General features: G+C 32.7%; 1 protein-coding gene across 1 annotated transcript; it reads left to right on the top strand.

Moving 5' to 3' along the window:
- Positions 1 to 653: 653 nt before the first annotated feature.
- LOC115874777 (signal peptide peptidase-like 3) lies at positions 654 to 18,622 on the top strand. Its single transcript, XM_030890091.1, has 7 exons — positions 654 to 1,132; positions 1,227 to 1,589; positions 6,196 to 6,366; positions 12,740 to 12,912; positions 13,952 to 14,099; positions 14,711 to 14,958; positions 18,236 to 18,622. The coding sequence occupies exons 2-7, from the start codon at positions 1,262 to 1,264 to the stop codon at positions 18,305 to 18,307; spliced, it is 1,140 nt and encodes a 379-aa protein (XP_030745951.1). The 5' UTR covers positions 654 to 1,132; positions 1,227 to 1,261; the 3' UTR covers positions 18,308 to 18,622.
- The last annotated feature ends 1,629 nt before the right edge of the window (positions 18,623 to 20,251 follow it).

The raw sequence follows: 20,251 nt of genomic DNA, 5'->3' as shown, positions 1-20,251 counted from the left end.
CATGAAGATATACCAAACAATCGAAAAAAAAACGGCGTCAAAGACGGCTGGGAATAACAATCGATGATAATTTTGGTGAGGTCAAGCCCTAGATGTCATGGCTTACCCTTTTTTTATTTATTATTGGCGGTTACTGCCAGTTATTGGCGTTAAGAAGGTTGCAATTTATTTTTATACTGAGTAAAAATGATTTTTAAGTGGTTTAGTTTAAAAATCGAGAAAAAATATTTTTTTGGAAATAGATTTGTGTGTCTGCAAACGTTCTATCCTTTTTTAATCTAATTAGTGTTATTTTTTGACAAGTTTTTTTTGTCTATTTTTAGTAAATGGCGTCTAGATTGACCTCTCCAAAAGTATTATTGATTATCATTCCTCAGCCGTTTATGACGCCGTTTTTTTTTTCAATACGGTACTGTGATGGTACTTATCCCATACATTTTATTTGTGAGAAAATAAGTAAGTTCTAGTAGCTAGTAAGTTTTAGCTCTATAGGTAGGTACATAGAGTTCTATATAAATTATTATAAATCGACTAGCTGTCTAATGAATAGGCTGTGATTTTTTATAAATAAATACAACATGTTTTTTGCTGTATTTATTTATTCTTTTGCTGTATTTATTTCTTCTATCATTGAATTCCTATCGATGTTTTCACAAAAAAAAAATATCAAGAGAATTATTATATCATCAATTAAAAAAACTTTTTGTTACAACAGGAACTGTTTTACTGGTTATCTACATAGAGAGGTCAGAAGATTCTAAAAGAACAAGTAGGTGCCAGAAATTTATCTTTGTTTACAAACAACTCGTAATTTCTCACACATTATTAAGTCGTTAATCTTTCAGAGAATTTAGTGAGAATACCAGCGACCGAGACTAGAGGAGTCGCTGCGAGAGCGCTAAAATTTTGCCCGTCTTACGTAAAAACAATCCTGCTAAAATTAGAAAGTTGCGCCAGCGATCTCTTTTTCATATACTGAAAAATCAACATGGCGCTGAAAACAATTGTTGAGTGATAATCGGATTATAAAACAGGTATTCTGTTCGTAACATGGATCGCAAGAAAACCGAGTGATGTTTCTGTGTAAATGTAGTTTATTAGTTTATGTGCTAGGCCCTTCCACGTTCAGCAGGTAGGTCTTTGACCTTTAAGCAAATAAAGACCATACATTATCAAGAAAAAAGGGGCATTAGCCCGATTTTTATACACCTCTTTTTCGGTTCCAGATAGCATAGGTGCTAGGACTCAGAAATCTGTCGCCATGGCAGACAGTCAGGGGCAAACAGTTGAATATCAGTGGGCCTACTCGATCATGGATTCCAGTCGTGTCTCCACTTTTTTAATATCCATGTTGCTCATAGTGTATGGTAGTTTTCGAAGTTTAAATATGGAACAAGAGGCCAGAGATAGAGCGCATGGGTCCACAAATTGTCTTCTGAATCCATCGCAAACTGTTCAAACCGAGAACAATGTGCAAACTTTGGATACAATGCATGCATTATGTTTGCCATTGGGGGCTAGCATATCGCTTTTGGTCATGTTCTTTTTCTTTGATTCCATGCAGATGCTGTTTGCAATTTGTACAGCAAGTAAGTACCTTAGTATTTAAAGAACTTCATTTACCATAATATTGACAAAAAAATAAGTGTCAGAGTTGGCTTGGAAAAAGATCACTATCATTTTATATGGCAAATGTCACTGATATTCATTTACAAGCCAATTTGATGACTGTTTTATTTAATTTATACAGTATTTATCAGCTAAAATTAATCAAATACACCTCAAATAATCTAATTTCGAACTCTGTTGAGCAAAGACATAACTTTCACCAAAATTGTTTCATTTATTATTGTGGTGTAATGCTTTTTTTTATTAACAGTATTTCTATTTTATTTTAAATTTTTTAAATAGGTATCTTACTTTCCTTTTATCGTATTTCTATCAACCTATTAACCTATTTTTTTTTCATTCAAAGTGAGAATGCCAAAGTGAAACCTTTAAAAAATAAGATTATGAGCTTTATTGTTCTATAGGCTGGAAGTTTTTGCAAGACATAGTTAATTGAATTAAAATATAGTGTTGTCATAAGAAAATAATACGTAATGTGTAAAATGCATGGCCAAATTTGAGGAGGTGATTGGTCAGGAAATGAATTGTTTTAAAGATACCTACAGGATGTTAATATTTTAAAAAAATAGTTTTTTTGCAAATTTCTTACTTATTTTTTTTTAACATCACTAACATCAGTGTTATAAATTGTAACTATTTGCAAATTGAAATTAGATTTTTTAAAGTTTTTTTATTGGGGTTCCAAACCCAAAAGTTACATTGATTTGGTTATATTTTTTTTTCTCAAAAAGTGTTCTAGGCATGTTGAACAAGATTCAAAAAAGTTGTATTTTTAGATGCATAATCTAACAAATTTTCTCTAAAAAATTTCTAGCAACCCTAATATTCAATCAATTAATTTCAAACCCTAATATAGTTTGAAAGAGCATTTGAATCTGCTTCGATTTATTTAAAAAAATACAGGGTGTTGCATTTGAAGTAACGAAGTTTTTATATAAAATATATCCTTAAAATAGATCAGCAACTTTTGATAGCCCTGTATAAATTTAAGGAACCAATACCATTTTTCAGTAAAGTTTATTTCTCTACCTTTAAACTCTGCATAATAATTAATTCTGAAAAGTAATGTACAGGGTGTTAATAGTCGATTCTATTGTACCATGCAAATTTAAATATCTTTAAATATCTCAAAAACTAAAGATTTTAAACATATTTAACCCTTATAATAAATGCCTTTTTTTGGGCCCAAGAATCCAAAAATGAAATAAAATACCGGGTGTTCCATAAGAAAAAATATAACTTTGGTATGGATCTTAGTTATGAAACACCCTGTATATTTTAAAATCATTTTAAATTGTGCATATTGTCTCCCCATATATACCCATAAAATATTTTGTTTCTACATCTTTCCGGTTTCGGATAATCAACCGAGGCGAATGAGGTGCGCCACCCTGTATTTTCATGGCTGGTAGATATCTCAATAAAAGAAACATATTTTCTCTTTACCGTTTTGTCAAATAAGTCCAAAATAACTGAGCTATTTTACTTTGAAAAATAAAAAAAAGATTTTTTGCTTAAATATGTATTGATTTTCTGCGTTTTCTTTTCCTGTAAGTTTAATATTCTACCTATGCTGCCATAAAATCATGTTATTATGCTTTTCAACTCAAAAATAAAAAAAAAATAGATTTTTTTGAAAAATAGCTAATTTTCAATCAATCAATATTTTCCCTTTGCCGATTTCCAATTTTTTTTGTCCAAAAATATAAGTCCAAAATAACCGAGTTATTCAAGTTTGAAAATTAAAAAAAATTGTTTTATTTTTAAAAAAAGTTGTGAGCCACCGGATTTTTTCTGTATTTGCATCCCTTCTAGTGCCGTAACCATGGTAATATTTGAGATTGAAATTATAACATGGGAAAATTTCTTTGGAAAATTTGCAGTGAACAGGCAGTTCCAAAAAGTTTTTTAAAACATACAGGAAAATTTTAAAGAAAATTAACAATAATTGTTCATTTGTTCATTTTTTTCAAAAAAAGATGTTGACAATTATTGTCAACATCTTGTTTGCGAAAAAAACTCTTAGTTGTGTTCCTGGGGTAGAAATGTACCACCATTAAAAATATTTTCACTTATTTAAGATTTACCCTGTATTATTTACTAGTATGGTATGTTTAATATACAATATGTCCCCAATTGTCTTTACAAGAGGAAAAGTTTTTTATTATTAACAATTTGAGAAAAACGTATTCTTCATAAAATTGTTTGCTTCATTTAAAATGGTTAATCATACGTTATTCCTACCGTATGATCGAAAAAAAAACCGCATCAGCGATGGCTATGAAATGAAGCTCGCTGTCATTTTATATGTAAATTTTTATGGGAAGTGTTATTGATCGTCATATCCCAGCCAACTGGACGCCGTTTTTTTTTTCGATCATAATAACAGTATATTCGCAGTTTTTAAATCAATGTATTTAATCTTATTTTTCATATTATTGTGACTACATGACTACAATTCAAAACAATAAAATGTGAAGTATCTAATATTTGATGGTTTCAAAATATTATTTTGATTAATACATATCTCTTCTATGAAGCAATATGCACATTTTTTCATTAGCGAATCAACTGTATGTAATAAAAAATAATCAGAAAAAATGCAACGCTTTTGTACCTTTAAACAATAGGTACTGTGAGTATTCCTAATAAATTGTGTAATGACAGTATGGCGAAAGAGTTAATTACTTTAGACAATACATACTTTAAAATTTTTAAGATATCTTTTTCTATCTGTGAATGATATACAGTGTGGTCCGAATTGTATTCGGGAGTATTCGGCAGATAAAGACGGGTAAAAAGTTCGTATAAATTTATGCCCTAAAATAATTCGTTTCGGAGACAGGGTATGGAAATTTCATAGTAAATTCGATTTTTTGCAAATAATTCCTGAACTAATATCGATATTTGAATGAAAATTGGTGTCTGGATGTTTTTTTGACACGAAAATTTTGATTTCGATGTCAATTTTCGTCCGTACCTGTATAAAACCACGTAGTGAAAATATATACATTTCCGCCGTTTTTACGTAAAAAAATGTCTCTTGGTAAAAATTGCTACGAGCATCCGTTCCCCAGATATCTAGGATTATAGAAATTATCAATACATGTCATCATGGACAAAAAATAAACATGTTGACTAGATAGTTATTTGAATGAAATGATAAATTTGGGAACCTTTTATTTTTTTAAATTAATCATAATTTTTGAAGTGACACACGGCCTTGAGTGAGGTTACAAACAGAGTGAACCGCACCTCGATATCTCCCTGTTATATGTCAGTGGTCCCTTACTCTTTCATCTCCTATATTAAATCGCTTTTCGCAAATATTACAATGCGTTAACCGATAAAACTCAGCTTCTTGTACGCTACTGAGAGTAGGCACGGATACAATATTTTTCATAAATCGATTGTAGATTGATTTTCAATCAGTCTCTATATAACCAATCTATGGAAACTTTATGTGCATCAGGCCCTCTAAAAGTCTTGAAAATCGACTGAGAATTATCAAAATCGCATTTAATATAATAGACAAAAGAATAAGGAACGTGTTGGTGTGTTTCCACCGTATAGGAAATTTCAGGATCCAGCTCGTTTTGCTCTGTTTGTAAAGGTTCCAAAATAGTTTCAAAATCAGCGTATACAAAACAAAGGGTACTTTTAATTTTTGTTCGAAATTTGTAAATTTAAGGATATTCTCGGGAATATTTTCGCCATATTTATTTTTCTTTAAATTATCCGAAGGAGTTTCGACTATAACATGGCCACAATCATATTTTTGATGATTTTCTAATTTAATATCTGAAGAAAAATAAACCAAGCAACCATCGCATAAGAATTTTGAATGTTGTTGGCCTGAAAGTTGGTTTGAGATTAGGCGAGACATATTTCTTATTAAACAGTAATGATTATTGATTATTGCAGGAATCATCACTGATTAATTACAAATTAACATGTCTATCTACCTTATGAGATCTAGTAAAATACAAAGGACCTACGATCTACAACTTCAACAATATTCCTATCATGTTTATAACCCTTCTCGAGCCCATAAACATTCATAGAAATATTATTGAGTTGTTCGAACTTTGAAATTTGTTTCAAAGATATCGGAAAATCTAAACCTCTCACATCCAATTCCTCTTCAAAAGGTTGATAATTTTGAACTCTGTTGGCATGCTGAGTCCAATGAATTGGGTGAAAGGCAGCTGAAACCGATCATACTAAACATTTTTGATCAGTGTTTTGTATGTTCAACACACACAGCCTTTTTCGAGCGAGCGTTTCGTTTTTGAGCTAGCGAGAGGAAAAGTGATAGCGGCAGTGTTAAATCATCCTTCAATTTAATAGTTGTTAGCAAGAAGTTTCACTTCAAATATGCGCACATAGTGCACACTATGATAAAACAGTTTCTGTTGAACCTTTGACACATTAACTATAGTAAGTTTACATCATTTTTTAAAAATATTTTTATCATAAAACATACTTTTGTAAAAGACTGTATATTGTTACATTGTTACAACTAAATTAAACGTTCATTTATATATTTCTCTCTTTTTTTTGCAGTAATAGCAACAGTGGCTCTGGCCTTTCTGCTCCTTCCCATGTGTCAATACATCATAAGGCCATGTTCGGACGGCAATAAAATCTCGTTTGGGATATGTGGACGGTTCACGGCAGCTGAACTGCTTTCCTTTTCCTTGAGCGTCTTCATTGTATGCATATGGGTACTAACAGGTAATACTATACTTTTCCTTAATCTATTTATAGAAGCTATAATATTTTTTTTTAAAATAAGGATTTCTGGCATTGTCGTTAGACGAATAAAATTGATTCTCTATCAGCTCCCTTCCTTTTATATAAAATATTATATGATGTAAATGAATAGGACAATACACATGCACACTATCCGTTCCGTTTCCCTTCCGTTCCATATCCTTTCCTTCCATACATTTTTTTGGCGGACGCGGACTGACTGAAGCGTATCGGAAACAGCGTTGTCAAGTTCTTACATCTGTGCCAGCTCTGTTAACATTTTGGTGCTATTTATTTATTCTTTCACCTCTTAATTAAATCTATTACCTTTTTCAAAAGATACAAGTTTTTAAAATAAAACTGTCGTAATGATATAAATTGTACAATAAAAAGTATGGAACTGATACGGAACTGAAGCTTATGTATAGCCTCAATACAATAAAAAATGCGGAACGGATATGGAATGGAAACGGAAGGTACAGTGAGAATCAACCTATATGTATCAAATTTCAGAAATTCTAAGGAATGGAATTTTTCCGATATATCAATAACTATATTTATCGATATATCGTATCGCGATCTATACCTATCGATGTATCTATAGATAGCATTTCTATGAGTATCGGTTATTGATAACTATCGATATACCGGGTGCGTCTCAAAAGTGGCTCATCCCTATTACTTTTTTAATTTTTCAGATAAAAAATCGAGATTTGGTATGCTAGTATATGACATAAATTAGGATTGTTTGACGTTTGACGTATTCAGTTGTTTTTGGTCACTTCCTGTTTCATTCGAAATTACTACAACTTTTGATTTTTAAATGGCACCCTCGGTATTTTGTTACTGTATTCTCTCTCTGAATAGAATGACATATCATATATCGTCGGTTTACAAGCAAAACACACTAAGTCAAAAAACGAATACACTTTTAATGCAATTTTTAATGAACTAATATAGCGCCATTATGGACTTAATGAATATGAAAATAATTTAAAAATTAAGCTAATAATTCTTAGAAGGTATAGTCGATTTTTCCTGGATATAGATCTATATTCTGGAAGAAATCTAGTCAAAGGATATAAATAAATCAAAATTAAAATATTAATTAGACTAGTGTGTTTTGCGACGATATCAACTTTTGACATTTTCAAATATGGTTTACTTGAAATTGCAACATGCGGTTCATAACGACAATTTGACTCGAAATACCAAGTGTGTGGTACCAAATTATTCGTAAAAAATACTTTTTCCAAATATGCTAATGAGCCACCCTCGTTCCATTTGAAAAAATTGAGATATGATTAAAAATACGATTTGGGAATCTTTAACTGGCCAGGACAAGACACTAAAAACACGAGATCATAAAGTCTATTTTTCCAAGGCTCCTTGATTAAAAATTAGTGTTTTTAAATGTGTATCACTAGATTGAAATTTAAAATACAATATTTTTCGCGAGTATGTCAAAATTAGACATATGATATGTCATTCTATTTAGAGTGTCATTTTCTATTGAATAAAGTAAAAAAATACCGAGAGTGCCATTTAGCCCTCAACGGGCGTGGCGAATTTTTGTAACGCTTATGGCGTGCTGCAATTCTTTTTTTTAAGTTTACATTACATGATGAAGAGATTTTATAAAAAGCTTGTTTTTTTAACACTGTTTACAATATATTCAAACTTGTGAACAAACAATTTCATTAATTTTCAACAAATTAATAAGAACGGACACAAAAATAAAGTAAAACGCATTTTTTAGGAATTTTTGACAACAGAAATATAACTTGGCTAAGAAAGCCATAGAAATTAAAAACATATATATTTTATGATTTTACCGTATTATTAAAAGTACAATCAACTGAAATGTGAAGCTAAAGTAATAAACATAAATTATTTTCAACAAAACTGCAAACCTTGAATGTACATAACTTTTTCAAATACAGTTCATGCTAATATAGGATCTGCATTTGCCGCACATGGATCGTGCACATTTGATTCATGAGATTTTTGTTTTTTGTCATTTCTTTATTGACATATGGTTGCCATATACCACATCTCTTTCTTTTCTGGTATTGATTATTCAATTTTCTCTCTTCTGTAAGTAAGAGACTCAGAATCGGAGTTATGGTTACTGTTCGGAGAAAAATCAATGTCTCGATGGTCTTCATCTCACTTAAGCCTCTTTAAGTTGATCAAACCTCTCAATTAATGCTTCCTCAAAATTAGCGTCCGAGTGAGGGACACTTTTTAGACTACCCACCATCCTAATAATGTAACATTCTTGGCGTGGTGGTGCCACACAGACCCCAATGAAACTTTAGCCCCCGCTGGTAGGAACAATACTTGATAAAATCAAGTGCGCCTTTAACAGTTGCATATTGGTACCCTAACTTAAAGGTAAATGGCGCGGCGAGGCCTAATTCTTAAACGTATATATTTTAGAGAGGTTTAAATAGTGCTTGGGGTCCGCTGGAACCCACCACGCCACACAGTGGGGTATTTGACACAGATAGTTGATCGAAATTTTTTTATGCATACCTTATATAAATTATTGCTATTTTCAATTAAAGAGGAAATAATATGAACAAAAGAAAGGATAATTCGTCGAATCTAAAAAAAGAAAGAAAAATCACTGTTCCAGTGTTTCCACGGTCAATGCCACTAATGCCAGTAGTAATATCGCAACTAATACTACTAATGCTACGACTGATCCGCGAGCAATGCCCATACCATAAAGTAACTAAAATAAAAGAGTGTTTGAAAGGTTGTCTAACTTGGCCATAATGTTGCATAGTTCAGTTAGGGCTCCAAAGCGTCGCCACCTGCTACCTGTCACGTGTCATGACAAGATTGACAAGTGACATGACAGCAAATTATTTGTATTTTGCAGTTGTTTACAATTATGTTTTGAATTTTGGAATTTTGTTATTATTTTGTGTAGCATATACTTTGTTTGTTTGTTTTGTGTTTGTGCGTACAGAAATGATGGAGGAAGTTTTATTTCCCGAGGAACTTATATTTCTCTATGATTTGAACTTTGTTTTGTGCGATGTGTTTTACGGTCATCATGTAATATTTTGTTCAGTCGATGATGTGATTTGAACACGATCCAGGAAAGGGTATCATGCAAAGCAAGTTCGATATGTAAAGACATTGCCCATCTCTGAACTCGATGAACGTAAAACGAACTGACTATATATTCGCGCCTTGATTTCACAGTGTTGAACATTTGCTACCTCAACTAAACTTCAACTGCTGAGTTTATAAATCCAACTTACAGGTGAATTAATTTTTGATGATGTCTTATTTAAATCTTAATCTGTTATAATAGCATAGATTGCAAACCCTGCGATCTTATATGGTTTGTTAGTGGCGTTGTTAAATAAGTTTTATAATACTATAGGTTAATCGAGGGGTAAACCGCTGGTGTATTTTGGTGTACAAGATGTTGGCATTTTTGGCGTTTTCGTAGTATTATTGGTATTAGTACTAATTATTTGGCATTAGTGTACAGAAATTCATCAGCGGTTTACCCCTCGAGGTTAATTCAGCATATGTATATGTTTTATATTATCAAATATAATTTAGCATTTAACTGTAAGCATTTGAAAAGTGTACAATAGTTTATATTTTTCAAATATTCCGTTTTTAAAAATAAATTTTCATTATATTTTTTGCAGTTTGATTTCGTAATATTTTTAAAAACACAAAAAATTTTTAAATTCACATTTAAACTGCCCGCCTTTTTTGTGGTAGGTAATGCAGATACCTATTTTACCGATTACGTCTGTCATATTTGTATTAGTTCAGTTAGGGCTCAAGGGTGCGCTACAATCGATCCTCGTTAAACGTGTTGCCTACTTTTGACTATGGAAATGACAACTCTTTTATTTTATATTTCTCTATGGCCCATACCACTAAAGTCGCTACTAATGCCAAATTGTGCTATACTGCTAATGGCACTAATGCGATCGCTTTGTACACAACAATGTCATCGCGGTTTACACCTCGCATTAGTATATCACTGATTGGCAAATTAGAGGAAACCAAGAATGTTTTTCTCATTTTATCAGCAAAGTCGCAGTATTTTATTTTACTGTATGAAAGCCCAATGTTTACTAAGTAAAACGTATATAGACAATATGCTGAATTCTTCGAAATGCGCAACTAAATCTCTAAGTATAATAAAAATGTCACAAATTTAATCAAATTTTCTGAACGCCTAACTTTTAGTTGCAAAAAAAAATCATTAGTATAGAGAATATCAAAATAAATAATACGTTTTTGTAGAATACATACCTGCAGCTTGCTGAGCCATTTTCAATCAAAACAATAATATGAACGTAAAAAGAGCACAAGAACAACAATTTATAATTTTAAACATACCATTTAGCCATTTACCTCTTATCTGTGAGAAGTAACAACTTTGACGTTTCGTTGAAACAAATGAATGCAACTAAACACACCCATAGCAACGCATAACTTGTCATTTATCTTTTTTTGGGAAATCTTAAACACATTTGCTTTTTTGAATTTCGATCACCTTTTTCATGCTAATACCCCACCGTGCGCCAGTTGAGGGTTAAAAATCAGAAGTTGTAGTCATTTCCGGCGAAGGGCACCAAACTTTAAAAAATAAACACATTTTTTTAGATATTTTAAGAACCGTTATTCTGATATTTGAATGATATTTTGGGTGATTATGTTTTGCTGGAAATGACGATCGATGACATTTTCCATATAAATTTACATATAAAATGACAGCGACCTTCATTTCATAGCCATCGCTGACGCTGTTTTTTTTTTCGATCGTACGGTATATTATAATAAAATTAAGTAGCTTATACCGTATGATCGAAAAAAAACGGCGTCCAGTTGGCTGGGAAATGAACATCAATGACATTTCCCATATAAATTTACATATAAAATGACAGCGATCTTCATTCCATAGCCATCGCTGACGCCGTTTTTTCTCGATCATACGGTACTATGTTGCTGGTTCTTCTTTTATTTGATCAAGAGCGTATTTTGATAAAACAAGAAGTTTATTAGACTAATTTTTAGTGCCGTCAGGGTATATCCCGTTAGAGTGTTTATAAAAGCGTAAAGATAACTAGATAATATAAGAAAATAAACATTTATTTAGAGGCAACTATAAAATAATAAATTTGTATATTAAGCAACAGCTTTATGAAGTTAACAAAGAAATTATGATGTACCTATGGCGCTTGCTGTCTTTACGGTAGCAACCTTCCGCGACTATAGAATCATATTATTATTACGTTAATAATAATGCGAAACATGGACCGCAATTACTAATTTTAAATAACTATTAATTATTATACAATAAGAAAAATATATAGTTACGCAAGTCTGATTTTGGTATCATTGAACTTTACGGCTATATTATTTGCCGAATTTGTTTATCAGAATAAATAGACGTTATAGGTGTGTATTGTTTGACTATGAATATTAACTAAAAATGTGTTAGGTATACCTAACGTGGCGACAAAGTTAAATTAGTAGTATACAGGGTGTTTCAAAACAAATAAGAAAAACTTTAACTTTAAATAAAGGTTTGTTTCACAGGGTCCTGCTGTACGTCGGGCATATGTAGCTCCTTTAATAAAAAAAACTTAGAAATTTTGTTTAAGTGCAAACCTAAAGTATGTATATACTAGGATGTATTTTACAGAAATATTTTAACTTCTACTGAATTACTCGAAAAAATTGTGAGTGGATTGAGATATTTTTTTAATGGAACGCCCTGTATATTATTGCATTTTTTGCTTTCTTCCTGATCACTTTACTTAATTCTAAGATATTATTAAATATGTTTTGATAGTTTTAGAGATACGTATCACTAAATAAATAAAAAATATATATTTTTAGCCTTTTTAAAAAAAAATTGTTAAAAATACAAGAAATATCCTGAAATCAAAACTATACTAAGTGTTTAATATAGTTGGTCTTTACTTACTTAAATATCGTAATCTTAGATCATACAGGTGTTCAAAATTCTAAGCCAAACATTCTAAATTATAAAATATTTTTTCTTCATTTTTTTTAAACGGAGATTAAAACGAAGAAAACTTATTTTATATATTAGAAAGTTTGTAACGATGATTAGATAGTTTGCAACGACCAATTGAAGAGTTTGCTGTTTGCCGGCAATATGTGAATTAACTAGGCATTTCAGGAAATGACGAATTGTACTGTTTGACGACGACATACGTATATTATTTTTTATATTAGAAAATCTTTTTTAAATAATTATTAATGTTGTTTTACTGTATCTTCAAATATAAAATCTAATGTTTTTTTTAAATATTAATTGTTTTTTTTTTAACTTAAGGTCACTGGTTACTAATGGACGCTATGGGTATGGGCCTATGCGTAGCATTTATAGCGTTCGTACGCTTGCCCAGTCTGAAGGTTTCGACGCTGCTCTTGACTGGTTTGCTTATCTACGATGTGTTTTGGGTATTTTTCTCCTCGTACATATTCAGCGCCAACGTTATGGTTAAGGTAATTTTATTTTTTTGATAAAAGAATGTTCTGAAACTATTAGTGAGTGCTTTACTCAGTTCACTGTAGACAAAACTGTTCTATAAAACTGCGTGTGTGTGATAGGTAGTACAGTTAATAGTTACTTCACCACAGGTTAACCTGCGTGAAATAACCTGCACAGTCTGAAGGCACAGTCAAAGAACTGAGCGTCAGTGGGGGCTCTTAGAGTGCTCATAACGCAGTTCCATTGGCCACGGTTTAGAATCGCTGTTTCATCTGCGAATTTAAACAAGGTGCAATGATTTAAATCAACGGATTTCTTTTATTTTAATCATGGATTTAAATAAAAAAACCAACGTGTTTGAAAACTTGGCAGAGATTTATTTTTGAAAAGTGCCAGAAATCCGTTATACAAATACATTTTATTCGCAAACTCTAGTGCAGAACTAGTTTCTTCTGATCAGGTTATATTTTTATTCTCGAGGACTATAATCAATGTCAAAAAATATGCTGGTGTCAAGGCTGTTTTATATCTTTTTTGAAACAGCTGAATGTTGATTAAACTAACTTCTGCCTTCCCTAATTTATCTTGTTCATTCAAAATTTCATTTCATTTATTTTATTCTGCAATAAGTACTTTGCACTTTGAACATTAGATGGTCTAATTTTATTCTCCGACTTAAGACAGTCATGACTATTTCCAAAAAAAATCTCTTTGATCCTTTGATCGGGCCATTTTTTGCGGAAATAGGGGCATCAGATAAGTTTATAGAATAAAATATATCGGTGACCGATGTGGAAAAACGACACGCGAAATAGAAATGTTAATATTATCGATATCGGATTTAGCCATTTAGGATAGGATAAATTTAGAATAGGATAGGACTTTAAATAGAAAATTGATTAAAATCAAAAAATTCCGATTCAAATAAAGAAAAATCTGATTAAAATAAAAAGGGGTTTTAGTGTGTCGGTTTTGTTTTGTTTATTATACTCCCTATTTACACTCTGTATACAAACATAAAATGAAAACTGAACATAAACTTGATTTTTTTAGGTGGCTACTAGACCGGCTGAAAATCCCGTGGGTCTAGTTGCACGGAAACTGCACATTGGGGGCGTTGCCAAAGAAGCCCCCAAACTTAGTCTACCAGGAAAATTAGTCTTTCCTAGTATACATAATTCGGGACATTTTAGTATGTTAGGTATGTATCAGAGTATCAGATAATGTCAACAATTTTTACATACAAGGTGGCTCTATAGGGTATGCCATAGGGCCACTCTGAAGTGTAATGTAGCCCATGTAGTGTATAGCGAGAGTTTCAAATTCGATTCTCGCCATTGGGATCTTGGAAACAGTAAAAGATACAGGGTGGTTACTGTCAAAATAAACTCGTAAAAAAGAAATTAAAAACGAAAACCGGAAATTTCAGTTTTTCTTTCATATTTTCGGAAATGACAAAAATAAGTTCAATTACTAAACGGATTGCCAATGGGCTCACTAACGGGCAACTTTACCCCAATTTAAGCCATCCTGTATCTCTTACCGTTTCAGAGATCCAGAGCGAATTTTCGCTCGAGTTATTCCATCACTAATCCCAATGGTGAGAGCCGAATTTGAAACACCTTGTATAATACTAATTTTTATATTTAAAAAACGGTATATCCGTCACATTTTTCGATGCTCTCCGTATACCCTAAAATATGAAAATGTTACCAAATGAATGACTTAAATAATTGTATGTAACCTTTTGTGTAACTCTGCTCTGTGGCTGACTCGATTTCGAAAATTATTTCTACCAACGTCTGTTTTCAGGTCTTGGCGATATCGTGATGCCCGGTCTGCTGCTGTGCTTCGTCCTGAGATACGACGCGTACAAAAAGTCCCAAGGTTTGGCCCCGTCCGGTTCCAAGCTCACGTACTTCCACTGTTCGTTACTGGGCTACTTTCTGGGCCTCCTGACTGCTACAGTCAGCTCGGAAGTGTTCAAGGCGGCCCAGCCGGCGCTGCTCTATCTCGTCCCCTTTACGCTGTTGCCATTGTTGACTATGGCTTATTTAAAGGTAGGTACTCTTTGCTCTATTATTATTTATTTATTAATATACAGCACTCAACAGATTACGCCTGTTATTGAGTGGGTAGGTAGTACAATATAAAAAATACGACAAACACATAAAATCACACACAAAAATAATAAAGACAATTAGAAAAACTTTCTGCAGAGATAACAATAAAATTAGGCACAAAATTCAAGTACAGAATGCAACTAAGCTCTTCAAACTGAGGTTATAACAACCGAAGCCAACGGTTGAAAATATCAAATTTGTCCTGATGTACGCGAAGAGGCCACATAAAATGTAAAACTATGTATAGAGCTAGGTTAGGTTTAGTTAGGTTGCTGGTATTTGGGATCATGTTTGATCCCTCACTCGGAGGCCTTGGGTCCATTGCGTTACCCTTGTATTGTTGTAACAAACCTTCCGCTCATTCTTTCTTTGCGTTAAAGCACTTCCAGTTCTTTGCAAAGTTCCCTATGTGGCTAATGTTGGCTTCTGCTGCTTCCTCTAGTCCCTCCAAAAAAACTTGCCCTAAAGTTTCAAAGCGTCGGTATCCCAGTGCCGGACAGTGGCACATCAGGTGCTCTATGGTTTCTTCTTTCTCTCCGCATTCTCTGCAGTAGTCGTCGCGTCGTTGGAAATCTTCCAGTAATGACTCCTACAATTATGCGTATAGTCTGTCCAACGAGAAGATCCTTGACAGTGATAGATGTGTCTGTCATTTTAATTTCAGAGTAGTTTATTTTATTTTACAAAGAAATAAGTTGGTACAACTGGAACGCATAGCAGGAAATTAATATATATATTTAAAATTTGACTGACAAGTAACTTCAAAATATTGTGAAAAAAACTGTATAAAACTAAAAAATGTAATTGAGTTATCTTATTTAATAAAAAAAGGTATGTGTTAATACAAAACTAACAAAAAAAAAAGACACCACATACCAAAAAAATATAAAAAAGAACTATTTCTTACTTTCAAGCTTTATAAAACTTCCCGCATTTATGATTATATTTATCAATATAACTTATGTACAAATACAAATTTGTAATATTCCGCAGGAATAAATAAAACAACATAAATAAAACAAACTATTTTATTAATAATAACATTTACCAAATTTTATACCGCACAGGTTGATTAATTAACTTTAATATTATTTTTTTTAAAACCAGTACCTTTTGGCATTATTTTTCTGCAGTACTAAAATCCATTATTTATCTATCGTGTGATGTCGATATTTATGTGTTTAGTATGTGTATGTTTTTAGTATGTGTTTAGTATGATCCTTCTACCATATTCGAGATTCACTTATCTACGACGAGATGGTACACGAACTTTATTGATAGTAACTTTATTGGTGGCTGCTTTGGTGGCTGTATAAGACTTTCTGCCTGGGCAGCGACTATTAACCATAAACTGTGCTCTGGGTTCTACAATTTTCACTTGATTTTTCCTCCACTTGACTTCAAAAGACACAAAACACACGTAATAACACGAATCAAAATGCATCATCTTCCAAAACGCAGGGTATTTGACAGAAGTTGTCACAAAATTATAACCTTTAATTTGGCAAGACTTTGACAAGCGTCAAAAATTTAAAGGCGAGTTCATACGCATCGGCGTCCGTTTGTCGTTCATCGTTCCGTCAAACCAATAAAATTGAAATACGTCTGTCATTTTTTAAATAAACCAATAAAACTGGTTAAAAACAACAAGAGACGACGCATGACGGATTTATATTTAAATCCATCCATAGTTAACTTAAAAATTATTAGAAACTTTTTTTAGTAAAATAAATAGATTGGTATGGGACGTCATCTGCTTTTCTTCTGTCATCGTCTGTCGAAATCTTACCTGAGAAAAAAAACAGAGTATACTAGGTTCTTTTTGTGCTCTAGTAGTTGTTTTGTATTTTTGCTATCTACCACTGGCCACAGTCTTCGAGCTATAGCGCAGTCCTCACGATATTGTTACGTCTCTTACTGCTTGGTTTTGATGGTAGTTCCTATAGCTTCCTTCAGTGTGTTGATCGTCACAAGTGGTGGGTCATCTGCCACGGCCCCTCCCCTTGCCCCCTCTTTGGCGAGTCTGTCTGCTTTTTGATTGCCCGGCACAAAGCACAAAGTGGCACCCAGCACAAAGTGGCCCCGCCTTAACGCAGCCAAGACAGTGCTTCTCGGCAGTCCATCACAGTGTTCGATCTCACTGATTGCATGATGATGCTTGTTAAAGCGCCCAAGCTGTCAGAGTATATCACGATATCTCCTATTGGTCTTTCAGCAATATACAACTGGCCCCTTCCTTTATAGCGTAAACTAGTTTTTTAGTTCTTAGTTCCTCTGAGAAGATGCCTATACCTGTGCCTCCTGAAGTGACGGAAGCATCTGTGTAGACTGCTATCTCTTGAGCGTTCATTACTAGGTTGTTTTCCCATTCTTTCTTGTCGGGATGCGATTCCTTATCTTTTCTCCAAAATCATGTTTAGTGAGCATATAGTCCGCTTTCTGGTCTAGCAGATGGTGTTCGTCATGATTTTCCCTATCATTGGCAATATCCTCGAGTGGCCGTAGTTGGTCTGGTTCCACAGATTGGATTCTCTTAATCTAAGGACGCCCTTAGCGGCCAGATCCTTCACGAGCCAGTCGATTGATTGCAAGTCCAGAATTACTTCTAGCGCAGCTTGCGCTGTGTTGTTCCTTGCTCCAGTCTTTGCTCCAGTTGTACCTAGATGTGCTAATCCCTGTACTTTTGTGAGGCTTTTTCCATTAGTCTCTTTATGTACCGCTTCCGACCATACTAGTGCTTCATAGATGATAATTGGTCTAACGACCGTACTGTACATCCAGTGTATAATGTACGGTTGCAAAACCCATCTTCGTCCAAACATTTTCTTGCATGCATAGAATGCATTTATTCCCGTTATCATCCTTACCTCCGTGTTCTTTTTCCAGGAAAGCTTCGAGTCCATTATGATTCCTAAATATTTTGTTTTCTTAGCAAGTACAAGTGTCTTTCCTTCCAGCTTTGGTAGCGTGAACTTGGGTATCTTGTAGCAGTTGGGTTATAGGAGTCTTCAGAGCAGATTCCATGATCGTCTGCAAGTCTTTGCCAACAATCTGTATTAACACGTCGTCTGCATATGCCTTTATCCTAATTTCCTTCTTTGTCTTCCACAGCCGTTTTTTTTTTAATTGTATGGTATGTTTTTGTATACTTTTTACAGTAAATAAATAAATAATTAATCAATTGGCTCCACTGATTTATATTTTTTTGTTTTAGGGCGACTTAAGACGTATGTGGTCGGAACCTTTCAAATCTTTAAGTGTGTCGAAGCATTTACAAGATGTGTGATAAAAACTCATGGTACAACTGTTATAAATGTAGGAAATAGTTATTCATTGGAAGAGATGATGATAATAAAAAGAGCGAATATTAATAGAATATCAGTTCCTTTACGATCAGTACTTGCTTTCAAAGTGAACGTGGAGTTACATTGACGTAACTATTCTAGCTTTAATTATTATTTAAACGAACAAAAAGTGTTTTATTCTTTATTTATAGTAATGTTATTTAAATTACAAAATGTATTGGAGTGTTTAAAGAGTGTTATTGTCTAACTGCAACATTAAATTATATTATGCAAGTGGCAAGCTTGGCTTGGTCAAATATTCTTGCAATTTTTTTTCTGAACACCAGATACTATATTCGGTTAGACCTTTAAATAAAAAGATTAAGAAAGGTGGTAAAAATGGTAAATTTAATTTCGGGATTAAACATACACCGGGATCCCGGTTTGGAAACCCTATTCAGAACCTCGGAATTGGTGGGATAAATTAGTGGTTTCAATTAGCGTAGAAGTTTGTTCCTCTAATTTGAATGTAAGCATTCCGAAAGTCAAAATTAGTGGTAGGAATTTTCAATTAGTGGAAAAAGTTAACAAACTTTTAACTTTTCCAATAATAATACTTCTAAATTTTATTATATCACCCGTGAAAAGAAAATGTGGTTAGAAATCAACAGTTTATTGTTTTGTTAGCTAAATATTAGGTTTTTTCTATGGATACAACTGACTACCGCAAGCTGTTGTTAGGATATTCTATTAATTTTAATTGTGTTTTTTTTAGACATTGGTGAATGATCGTAAATTAAGTAGTATAAAGTGTAATTGAAACCACTAATTTATTTCAGTAATTGCGAGGTTCTGAATGAAGCTATAAGCTTCTAGATTTACTGCCTCCGAACATAACCAATGTGCATGAATACACAGCATTATACTCCTCCCTTAACCTTTTTATTCAAAGGGTTAGACAATACAAATTTATCAAGGGCGGCTCGTCACTAAGAGCGTTAGTGCGCGCGCACTGTCAGAGAAATCAAGAAAAAATGAGATTTTATAAAATCTTAATATAAAAAATATATATATATATATTATTAAATTATGGTGCATTTTCACAATTTTTTTTGCTCCAAGTTTGACAAACAGTCAAATTTTTTTGTGGTCCTAATATTTGGTAGTAGCGGACACCCGTTCTTATACTTCACGAGCCGCCACTGAAAGTTATGCATAGCATATATTTAAAGATTTTGTTTTTGGACAATAATGTAGAGAAATTTATTGCTTATGTTTATTTATGATTCAAATGGTTTTGTAAAAAAAATAATTGAGAGGGAGAAATGTTATATATAATATGATTATAAATAAATATAATTAAACAAATTGAACATACCCGGTGGCCCATTAGTGCGAGGAAGTCCAATATCGTCGTTGTTCACAAATATATGAAAAAAGTTTTATACAAATAGTATATACAAAATAATTTTATGCTTAATCCAATTCCGTACAAAAAAATGTGAGTTGCAATTTAAAAAAAAAACTGTAACATCTTGTGTACAACAAAATATTTTTGGGATATGCACCTTTTTATACCATGCATTTTTTTATATCTTCGTCAATAACGACGATATTCGAATTCCTGACTCTAACGAGAAAAAATAATTTTGGCAACAAATTTACTTGCATGTGAAGCAAACATAGACAAAGTAAATAAATTTCGATTGGAATAGTCGGCTTCCTGCCAAAACTTAATAATTGTTTTGGATCGCATCCATTGTAGGGCGCTGCTAGCGGTTGCTAATAACACCCGAATACAAGGACAAGTAGCATTTTTACTTGTCAATGTCAGAATCTTCAGAAAATTAGTCTGATAATCTAGTCAGAAAATTAAAAGTTAAACCTTGATTAAACCGCCCTTGTTGAAAAATTCCAAAAACAGTTTAAAGCTTTCTGTTTCAAAG

The sequence above is a fragment of the Sitophilus oryzae genome, unplaced genomic scaffold (assembly GCF_002938485.1).
Source record: "Sitophilus oryzae breed Bouriz unplaced genomic scaffold, Soryzae_2.0 scaffold_1000_pilon_pilon, whole genome shotgun sequence".
Classification (NCBI taxonomy): domain Eukaryota; kingdom Metazoa; phylum Arthropoda; class Insecta; order Coleoptera; family Curculionidae; genus Sitophilus; species Sitophilus oryzae.
This window is presented reverse-complemented; position numbering and strand designations above follow the sequence as displayed.

Excerpts from the sequence above, each read along its gene's own strand:
- LOC115874777 (XM_030890091.1), top strand. The coding sequence starts at position 1,262 with ATGGCAGACAGTCAGGGGCAAACAGTTGAATATCAGTGGGCCTACTCG. Across the intron at positions 1,590-6,195 it reads GTTTGCAATTTGTACAGCAA|TAATAGCAACAGTGGCTCTG; the intron begins GTAAGTACCTTA and ends TTTTTTTTGCAG. Across the intron at positions 6,367-12,739 it reads ATGCATATGGGTACTAACAG|GTCACTGGTTACTAATGGAC; the intron begins GTAATACTATAC and ends TTTTAACTTAAG.